Source organism: Scylla paramamosain, chromosome 22 (assembly GCF_035594125.1).
Source record: "Scylla paramamosain isolate STU-SP2022 chromosome 22, ASM3559412v1, whole genome shotgun sequence".
NCBI lineage: Eukaryota > Metazoa > Arthropoda > Malacostraca > Decapoda > Portunidae > Scylla > Scylla paramamosain.
In genome coordinates, this window is record NC_087172.1 from 18,049,930 (window position 1) to 18,059,929 (window position 10,000).

Sequence of the window (10,000 nt, forward strand, 5' to 3'; positions counted from 1 at the left end):
AGACAAATCGTAAATAAAACATAACAAAAACACACAAATGAATAAATAAATAAAATAAACAAACACATGAATAAAAGAAAAGCATTACCTTTATACATATCCCTCTAATACTTAAGATACTTATACACTACTTATACCAAAACCTGCAAAGTAAAGTCTTCACACTCACCAACAACAGCAAGAGAAGAGATGGAGGAACTGAGAGAAAGGAGGAAAGGTAGGAATGGATAAATAGGATGGAGAGGCAATAAGGAGGTATGGAGGAAAGAGGAAGTAAGGGATGGAGAAAAGACAGGAGCTAAGATACTGAGAGGTAAGGAGATGGAGGAAGCGTACGTAGGGATGAAGGGAAAATGGAGGGAACATGATGAGGGATGGAGGAGAGAGGAGGTAAGGATGGAGAAAAGACAATTGATAGGTAGAAAATGGAGGAAGAATACGTAAGGATGGAGAGATAATGGAGGAAAAGTAAGGAGGGGTGGAGGAAAGCTAAGAAGCATAAGAATAGAAAATGAGACAAGAGACATATTGAAAAGTAAAGAAGGAGGCAGAAGAATAGATAAGAATGGAGGGAAGGGAAGGAAGGGAGGAAAAGTAAGGAGGAATGAAGGAAACACAAGAGACAGGGATAGAAAGAGAGATAAAAAATAGATATTGATAAGAAAAGAAGAGGAAGTCATAAAAATCAGGATGAAGGGAAGGGAAGGGAAAGGGATTCAGAGATGAGAAGAAAGTAAAGATGGGAGAAGAGAGGGATGGAGGGATAGATGGGATGATGGAAGGGGTGAGGAAGGGAAGGGGTGAAGGAATGGAGATGTAGGAACGAGTGATGGAATTATTAATCTTCATTCATACCTGTTTGTCGTGACCATGTGTGTGTGTGTGTGTGTGTGTGTGTGTGTGTGTGTGTGTGTGTGTGTGTTCTAGTGGCGGTGGTGGTGGTGGTGCTGCACGGCGGATGGTTGGCCAGTCACCTTTAACTCTCTCTCTCTCTCTCTCTCTCTCTCTCTCTCTCTCTCTCTCTCTCTCTCTCTCTCTCTCTCTCTCTCTCTGCCTCCCTTTACATTCCTTCTCCCTTTCTCCCTTTCCCTGGATTCGTATTTCCCTCCAATTTCCTCCCTTTCTCTCCCCTTGGCTTTCCTCCCTCACTGCATCCCTTTTCTTCCCTCCACGTTCCCCTCTCTACCTCTCTCTCTCTCTCTCTCTCCCTCACTACCTCTCCCCCTCTCCCCTCACCTGGGATCAGATACAAGGTAATACCCGTGGAACTCGAACTATGGTATCTGGAGGGAGAGGGAGAGTGGGAGAGAGAGAGGGAGAGGTAAGGAGGAGGAACAGGAGGAGGAGGAGGAGGAGAGGGGGAAGTTGAAAAAAATGGAAGGAATGGTGAGGGAAGGGATGGAAGGAGGGAAGGATAGAAGGATGGAGTGAGGTGAGGAAATGGAAGGAGGGAGGGAGAGATGAGAGGAAAAGGAGGGAGAGAAGGGAAGAATTGAAGTACGAGAAATGGGAAGAAGGAAGGGAGGAGAAGGAAGTGAAAGATGAAGGAAGTGAAGGAAAGAAGGAAGGAAGTTAAGGAAAGGAGAGAGTGAGGGGAGGAAAAGAGAGAGAGAGAGAGAGAGAGAGAGAGAGAGAGAGAGAGAGAGAGAGAGAGAGAGAGAGAGAGAGAGAGAGAGAGAGAGAGAATATGGAAGGGAACAAAATGGAAATAAAAAAGAAAAAAGGGAGAAAAAAGGAGAAAAGGAGGAAGGGAAAGAGGAACTATACAACTCTCTCTCTCTCTCTCTCTCTCTCTCTCTCTCTCTCTCTCTCTCTCTCTCTCTCTCTCTCTCTCTCTCTCTCTCTCTCTCTCTCTGGTCCAGCTCCCTCTCACGGCCTCCCTCTCACTCCTTCACTCTTCATCCATTAATATTTGTACGAGGGAGAGTGGAGAGTGGCGGTGGTCGGTGGCTGTGGTCCTCTCTCACTCTCTCACTCTCCCACTCTCTCTCTCTCTCTCGCAGAATTTCCAGGCAGGAGATGAGAGCACTAAATCTGGAACACTGAGAGGCTGGAGAGGCTTAACGATAATCTCCAGGCATTCATAATTGTAATTCTCAATAATATCCCACCGTCAACTGGTGTGGGGTTGTGTTATCTCATCTCGTCTCATCTCCCATCTCTCCAATATACTCACTTTTATTAGTTTTATTAGATGCATGTCAAAAAGTTTCGATCAGTTTTGTTGGTTGATGGTAGTCTCTCTCTCTCTCTCTCTCTCTCTCTCTCTCTCTCTCTCTCTCTCTCTCTCTCTCTCTCTCTCTCTCTCTCTCTCTCTCTCTCTCTCTCTCTCTCTCTCCTGTTGCTGTGGGAACGTTTATTGTGAAGAGCGGGGAAGGTGAGTGATCTCTCTCTCTCTCTCTCTCTCTCTCTCTCTCTCTCTCTCTCTCTCTCTCTCTCTGGTCTAGGCTTCAATTTCGATCAGCTGTTTTTATTTATTCTATTCTTTTTTTCCCCTCAGTCTTTCATCTCGTTTTCTGTTGGAGCGGCGAGGGAATACTTAATACTTGGCGGGAGTGAAAAAGAAAGGCGCGTTTATGAGTTTGTTAATCCGAGAATGTCGACCAGAGAGAGAGAGAGAGAGAGAGAGAGAGAGAGAGAGAGAGAGAGAGAGAGAGAGAGAGAGAGAGAGAGAGAGAGAGAGAGAGAGAGAGAGAGAGGGGAGATGGAGGGAGGAAGGAGGTTTAAATAGCGTGTTTTTTTGTCCCTCCCCAGAGCAATGAAGAAGTGAAGATGAAGGCGGCCCCGAGGAAGGCGACAAGTTGGTGGCGACAGGGACAGTTTGTGTTACTTTGAAGTTAATGATTCGGAAAAATACGTGTTGCCTGGATGGCGGGGGAGGCGACACACACACACACACACACACACACACACACACACACACACACACACACACACACACACACACACACACACACACACACACACACACACACACACGGACGAACGAACGGACAGACAGATAACTAAACAGATAGATAAACAGGTAAACAGACACAGACAACTAGGCACAGACAGATTGACAGCTATACAGATACACAGACAGCTAAAACACAGACGGACAGATAGACAGCTAGACACACTGGGAGCTAAATTGATAGACAGACAGCTAAACAGACACACAGACACACACACACATAGCTAGAAAGTCAGGCATGAAAGACAAGCATAAATAAAGAAAGTCAGAAAGAAAACAGACAAAATGGAAAAAAGAGATAGACAAAACCAAAGCAGACAGACACAGACAGACAGGCAACGAAGACAGGAAAGAAAGGAGGGAAGAATGACAGACGACAGACATAAGATAGACAGGCAACAAAGACAAGAGAAATAGACAGACAGACAGACAGATACAAGAAAGACAGACAGAAGAGACAAGAATAACAGACAGACTGATAGGCAGACAGACAGGCAGGCAGACAGACAGACAAACAGACAGGCAGACAGACAGACAGGCGGCAAGACGGCAAAGACTGATAAAGGCAGGTAGGACTTAAGGACAGAGAAAAAATAAGACAGACAGACAGACATACAGATAGACAGAAAAGCAGGTACATAGATAAATAAATAAATAAAACAGGTAGACAGAAAAAAAGAAAGGATAAGGATAGAACACACACACACACACACACACACACACACACACACACACACACACACACACACACACACACACACACACACACACACGAGGCCTACCTGCTGCGGCGTGAGGTTGATGAGCGACGCCAGGTGTTCCCTCTCTGGCGCCGACAGGTATTTCTGCTGCTTGAAGCGTCGCTCTAACTCATACACCTGTGGAGAGAGGGAGTGGGTGAGGATACAGGTGTGCCGTCTGCCCGGCGAGTACTGCTAATGGTGTGCTGCTGCTGCTGCTGCTGTTGCTGCTGCTGCTGCGCTGCTCTCTCTCTCTCTCTCTCTCTCTCTCTCTCTCTCTCTCTCTCTCTCTCTCTCTCTCTCTCTCTCTCTCTAACATCCTCTATGTAATTCCCAACTTAATTAATTCACTCAGGAAGACTATTCAATAAAAATTTGATCCAGAAATAATATTCCTATTCTTGATAAACCTAACCTAACCTAACCTAACCTAATCTAACCTAACCTAACACATAACATAACATTAAATAACCTCACCTAACCTAACCTCACCTAACCTAACCTAACCTAACCTAACCTAACCTAACCTCACCTAACCTAACCTCACCTAACCTCGCCATGGGTGAACTACATGGGTGAGAAGTACTGTGGCTCAAATGTTCATAGGGAAGAAAATGACCTGCAGGGAAAACTTACGGCGCACTCTGGAATACGGACCACATTCTGAAGCTCTTCTGTCGCACCTCCACTACTTTCAAAAGGCTCTAATTGAAGTTACACGGGTTTTCAAGGGTGTTTTTATGGTTCTAGTGACAGATTAACAAGATTTCTACATTATTAACAAGGGAAATACTCTTGAGAACCCGGCTAGTCATCTCTGCGGCCTTTGAAAATAGTCGTGTTGAGAGAGCAAAGCCTTTCTGAATGCTGGCCTTTGTCAACCCACCTCGATACGCGGCAGGTGAGTTACCCAGTCAGGCAGGTTAATCTACACCTTACTACAAACCCTTTAACTGCTTGACGATTTCTCCTTTAATCATCAACAACTTTTTCAGACACTTATCTTTGTATTAGACTAGTTTAAATACGAGTATATCTGTAATGCAAAATAATGACAAAATTAACCTCATATTCCTTCTTTTATATATTCTGTACAATGGTTATTCTTATTGAAACTACAATGGACTAAACATTTTAATCTGAACCTGAATCTGTCTCCACGCAAATATTTTTACAAGAGTGGAGGTTATCCAAGGACGCCCACAGCAGTAAAAGGTGAATTTCTATGGTGGCTAATAATCTCCATACAACACCTGACAACTGATAGAAGTCTTACCTCTGAGAACCTAAAACGTGACAAATTATGGGATTCTTAAATCATAAAGCACTAACCGTGACAAATAATATAATACTTAATGGATCTGATAACGCTAATCCTGACAAATGATGCGATTCTTAACTCAGAGAACCCTAAATGTGACAAGTGATAAGTTAGGTTAGGTTAGGTTAGGTTAGGTTAGATTATATTAGGTTAGGTTAGGTTAGGTTAAGTTAGATTAGGTTAGGTTAGGTTAGGTTAGGTTAGGTTAGGTTAGGTTAGGTTAGATTATATTAGGTTAGGTTAGGTTAGGTTAGGTTAAGTTAGGTTAGGTTAGGTTAGGTTAGGTTAGGTTAGGTTAGATTATATTAGGTTAGGTTAGGTTAGGTTAGGTTAGGTTAGGTTAAGTTAGGTTAGGTTAGGTTAAGTTAGGTTAGATTAGATTAGGTTAGGTTAGGTTAGGTTAGGTTAGGTTAGGTTAGGTTAGGTTAGGTTAAGTTAGGTTAGGTTAGGTTAAGTTAGGTTAGATTAGATTAGGTTAGGTTAGGTTAGATCTGATAACGCTGAACCTGACAATGAACAGGATTCTTATCAGATCTGAGAAGCCTAAATACCAATGGAGTACATGGGTTACTTGACTCCTTACCATGACCACACCTGACCGCCCGTGACCGTGACCACACCTGACAGAACATGTGGGTGGCTTACCTGCGCCTGAGTGAAGAGAATCCTGCGTTTCCTTCGCTGGGAGAGAGGGAACTGCATGGCCTTGTTGTCCGCCATGCTGCAGGTGGAGAGGGAGGTCACGTTGCCCATGTTCATGTTCATATTGGAGCCCCCATGAGGCGCGAAACTGCGGGGCGACAGTGCACCGCAATTAGTGACATGACCCCCACCACCACCACCACCACCACCAGTGCCACTACCACCACCACCACCGCCACTACCGCAGTTTTATATATGGTAACAAGGACCCTCTTAGTGAAAACAATCTACCACTGCTTGTAGAATGGTAGATGTCACTATTACCACAAATACCACATCACTGCCACCACTGTCAGTGTCGCCACTACCACCACCATCACCACTACCACCATCACTGCCTTAGATATCGACTGTACGTTAGTTAACAAGAATCCTCCTAGTGAAAAAAAAATATTACCTAAACCTACCACTATTTGTAGAACGGTAAATGTCAACACTACTACCATCACCACCACCACCACCATCACAACCACTACCATCACCATCACCACCACCACCACTACCACTGCTTGCAGAATGGTACACGTCACCATTTTGACAACCATTACTACCACCATCACTACCATCACCATCACTACCATTGCCTTACATAATAAATATCCTCTTAGAAAAAAAAAAAAAAAAACTGCCTAAATCCACCGCTGTTTATAGAACGGTGCATGTCAACCACCACCACCACCACAACAGTTTATCAGAAATATGCTTCTTTTTTACAGTGGCGTGACAAATTGTTACAAAAAAGAAAAACACTTGAGAGGAAACAGCGAGCGAGGCTGCCACGGGGACACGAGGGGAAAGCGAGGAAGCACGAGGGGAAGGGGCGAAAGGGGAGGAGGAGAGGAACGTAAGGAGGGCGAGGAGAGGGGATAGATAGATAGACAGGATAGCGAGAAAAAAACAAAAATAAAGAAAAGACAGAAATGAAAATAAAAAAATAAAAAAGGAAAGATAGAAGAGAGAGATAAGGAAAAGATAGAAAGGGGTAGAAGAGGGGAGGCATGAGATGAAGTAGAGAGAGAGAGAGAGAGAGAGAGAGAGAGAGAGAGAGAGAGAGAGAGAGAGAGAGAGAGAGAGAGAGAGAGAGAGAGAGAGAGAGAGAGAGAGAGAGAGGGGGGGAAGGGAAAGGTGTTCTCAGGAGAGGGGAGGAGTGAGGGACACGAGGCAAGGGGAAAGGGGAAGAGTGTGGGGAGTAAAGATACAAAGGGGAGAACAAAGGGACGGTGAGGGGAAACTGTAGGGAGGTGAGAGATAAGGTGAGGGTAAAGGAAGGGGGAAAGGGAGAAGGGAGGAGAGGGAAGGTATAAGAGGAAAGAGAGTGGTGAAGGAAGGGGGAGAGGAATGGGAAAGAAAGAGAGGAAAAAATGTGAGAGGAGAGGGAGAATGAGGGAAAGGGAAAAGGAATAGGACAGAGAAGAAGAGGGAGAGGTTGAAGAAAAGGGAGGGGGAAAGGCTTGGAGAAAGAATGGGAAGAGGGAAAAGAAAGAGAGATGGGAAAACATGAGAGGAAATATAGGTTGAAGGAAGGAGAGGGGAATGATATATAGAGGAAAGAAGAGTAAGATGAAGAGCAAAGAGAGGAGAGAGTGAGGGAAGCCGACGAGGGGAGCGAAGACAAGGGGACCTCATGTAATATCAAGCATCATCGCAACACTGTGGGATCGGATCGCATTAATATAGGATCCTGATGACCACTAAGGGGATTTGAACGTATGAAGCAGAATCTCACTATCCAGACGATCCTTTTTTGTTTCCTGACCCCCATACGCACACTAATCCTGATGCTATCTCTCTCTCTCTCTCTCTCTCTCTCTCTCTCTCTCTCTCTCTCTCTCTCTCTCTCGGCCCAGGTGTGAGAGAGGTAGGGAAACAGAAGAGAGGGGGAGTGGGGAGGGAGAGTGTATAGGGTGAGAGAACGAGAGGGGTTGAGAGAGGAAGCGTGAGGAGGAGGAGGAGGAGGAGGAGGAGGAGGAGGAGGAGGAGGAGGAGGAGGAGGAGGAGGAGGAGGAGGAGGAGGAGGCACAGAGGGAAAGGATAGCCATGTGCAAGTGAGGGGAGAGGAAAGGAGAGGAGAGGAGGTGAGGGGAAGGGAAGAGAAAGGAGAAGAGAAAACAAAAAGTGGAATAGGATAGATGAGAGAGAGAGAGAGAGAGAGAGAGAGAGAGAGAGAGAGAGAGAGAGAGAGAGAGAGAGAGAGAGAGAGAGAGAGAGAGAGAGAGAGAATGAGAGACAATCAAAATCACAGAAACACAAAAAAATATAAGACATAACTGATTACCTAAAAAAGAAACAGAAAAAAAACAGAGAAAAATAAAGAAAATCAGAAAAAAAACGTGCAGAAGAGCAAGAAGAGGAGGAGGAGGAGGAGGTGGAGGAATACCGGGGAGAGAGAGAGAAGGAGAGGGAGAGGGAGAGCAAGTGAGGGAAGGGTGATTATTACGGAGAAGGACCCTTGCTTCGTATTACCTCTTCACCGGATCCTTAATTGCTAAAACTGCTACACTTTTTTTCCTGCCAAATTCAGAGAGAGAGAGAGAGAGAGAGAGAGAGAGAGAGAGAGAGAGAGAGAGAGAGAGAGAGAGAGAGAGAGAGATGACGACGAAGGAGAAGCACAATAGAATAAACAAACAGTGAGCGAGTGAAGAAAGTTGAGAGAGAGAGAGAGAGAGAGAGAGAGAGAGAGAGAGAGAGAGAGAGAGAGAGAGAGAGAGAGAGAGAGAGAGAGAGAGAGAGAGAGAGAGAGAGAGAGAGAGAGAGAGAGAGAGAGAGAGAGAGAGAGAGAGAGAGAGAGAGAGAGAGAGAGAGAGAGAGAGCGGAGGAATGATAAGGAGAGGAAATAGAAGAGGGAGACAAGGAACGTGGAAGAATGAGAAGGATGAAGAAGGAAAAGGAGAAAGAGAAGCAAGAGGAGGAGGTGAGAAAGTTTGGCGTCTGAGAAGATGGCAGAGAGAGAGAGAGAAAGAGAAAGAGAAAGAGAGAGAGAGAGAGAGAGAGAGAGAGAGAGAGGAATAGAATAAACTTATGTCCGGAAGGAAAGAAGAAGGGAGAGAAGAAGGAAGACAAGAAGAAACCAAATAAGAAAACACATTCAGATTGTAACGGAGAGTGAGAGAGAGAGAGAGAGAGAGAGAGAGAGAGAGAGAGAGAGAGAGAGAGAGAGAGAGAGAGAGAGAGAGAGAGAGAGAGAGAGAGAGAGAGAGAGAGAGAGAGAGAGAGAGAGAATGTGAAAGGGAGAGGGGAGTAAGAGAAATAAGAACCAAAAGGGAAGTGAGGGAAGAAGGGAAGAAGGGAAGAAGAGAGGAAGAGAAGGAGAGGGAAGAAAGTTAAGATATGTAACAGAGGGAGAGGGAAAAAAAAAACAATAAGAACAAACACAGGGAAGGAGAAACAAATAGGATTATTGGACGTATTTCAGAAGCAGGTGACTGAGGAGGAGGAGGAAGAGGAGGAGGAGGAGGAAGAGGAGGAGGAGGAGGAGGAGGAGGAGGAGGAGGAGGAGGAGGAGGAGGAGGAGGAGGAGGAGAGAATACAAGGGAAGAGTATGCTGGAATGAAGGGTCCAGAGAGGAGAGAGAGAGAGAGAGAGAGAGAGAGAGAGAGAGAGAGAGAGAGAGAGAGAGAGAGAGAGAGAGAGAGAGAGAGAGAGAGAGAGAGAGAGAGAGAGAGAGAGAGAGAGAGAGAGAGAGAGAGAGAGAGACCTTGTATCTCACATGTACTCGCACTAGAGAAAGAAATACAATCATGACTTTGGCTCTTTGGATAGAAAAAAGAAAAAAAGAAAAAATAAAGAAGTAAGCATCAATATTTTTATCTTGAAACGTTTGCGTGTTTACTTATTCATGTTGGCTGCAAGATTTGTATTATTATTATTATTATTATTATTATTATTATTATTATTATTATTATTATTACTACTACTACTACTACTACTACTACTACTACTACTACTACTACTACTACTACTACTGCGTTGTTGCTCTTTCTTATACATTACTTTATCATTTTGTTTAAAGCCTCACTGAACACCAAGGACACACACACACACACACACACACACACACACAGCTCCATCATCCCACTCTTTCTCTTGCTCTTCCTCCTCTTCTTCTTCATCTATGTCTACACCTCTTTCTCTTCCCCCTTCTCCATCTCCTCCTCCTCCTCCTCCTCCTTCTCCTCCTCTTCTTCCTCCTCCTAAAATACTTTTCACCAGCACTACCAATACTATCTTCCTTCCATTTCTTCTTGTTTTCCTAGTCACATCCTCCTCCTCCTCCTCCTCCTC

The 10,000-nt window shown here is 44.8% G+C and overlaps 1 protein-coding gene across 1 annotated transcript in view; it reads right to left on the reverse strand.

Annotated features, from left to right (window-relative positions):
- LOC135111710 (homeobox protein Nkx-2.1-like) overlaps positions 1-10,000 on the reverse strand; it is a 49,848-nt gene that overhangs the window by 18,487 nt on the left and 21,361 nt on the right. The window contains exons 2-3 of the mRNA XM_064025332.1: positions 5,663-5,807; positions 3,739-3,834 (exon numbers count right to left, since the gene is read on the reverse strand). Coding sequence (XP_063881402.1) covers positions 3,739-3,834; positions 5,663-5,782 — 216 coding nt within the window. The 5' untranslated portion in view covers positions 5,783-5,807. The remainder of the gene's footprint in view (positions 1-3,738; positions 3,835-5,662; positions 5,808-10,000) is intronic.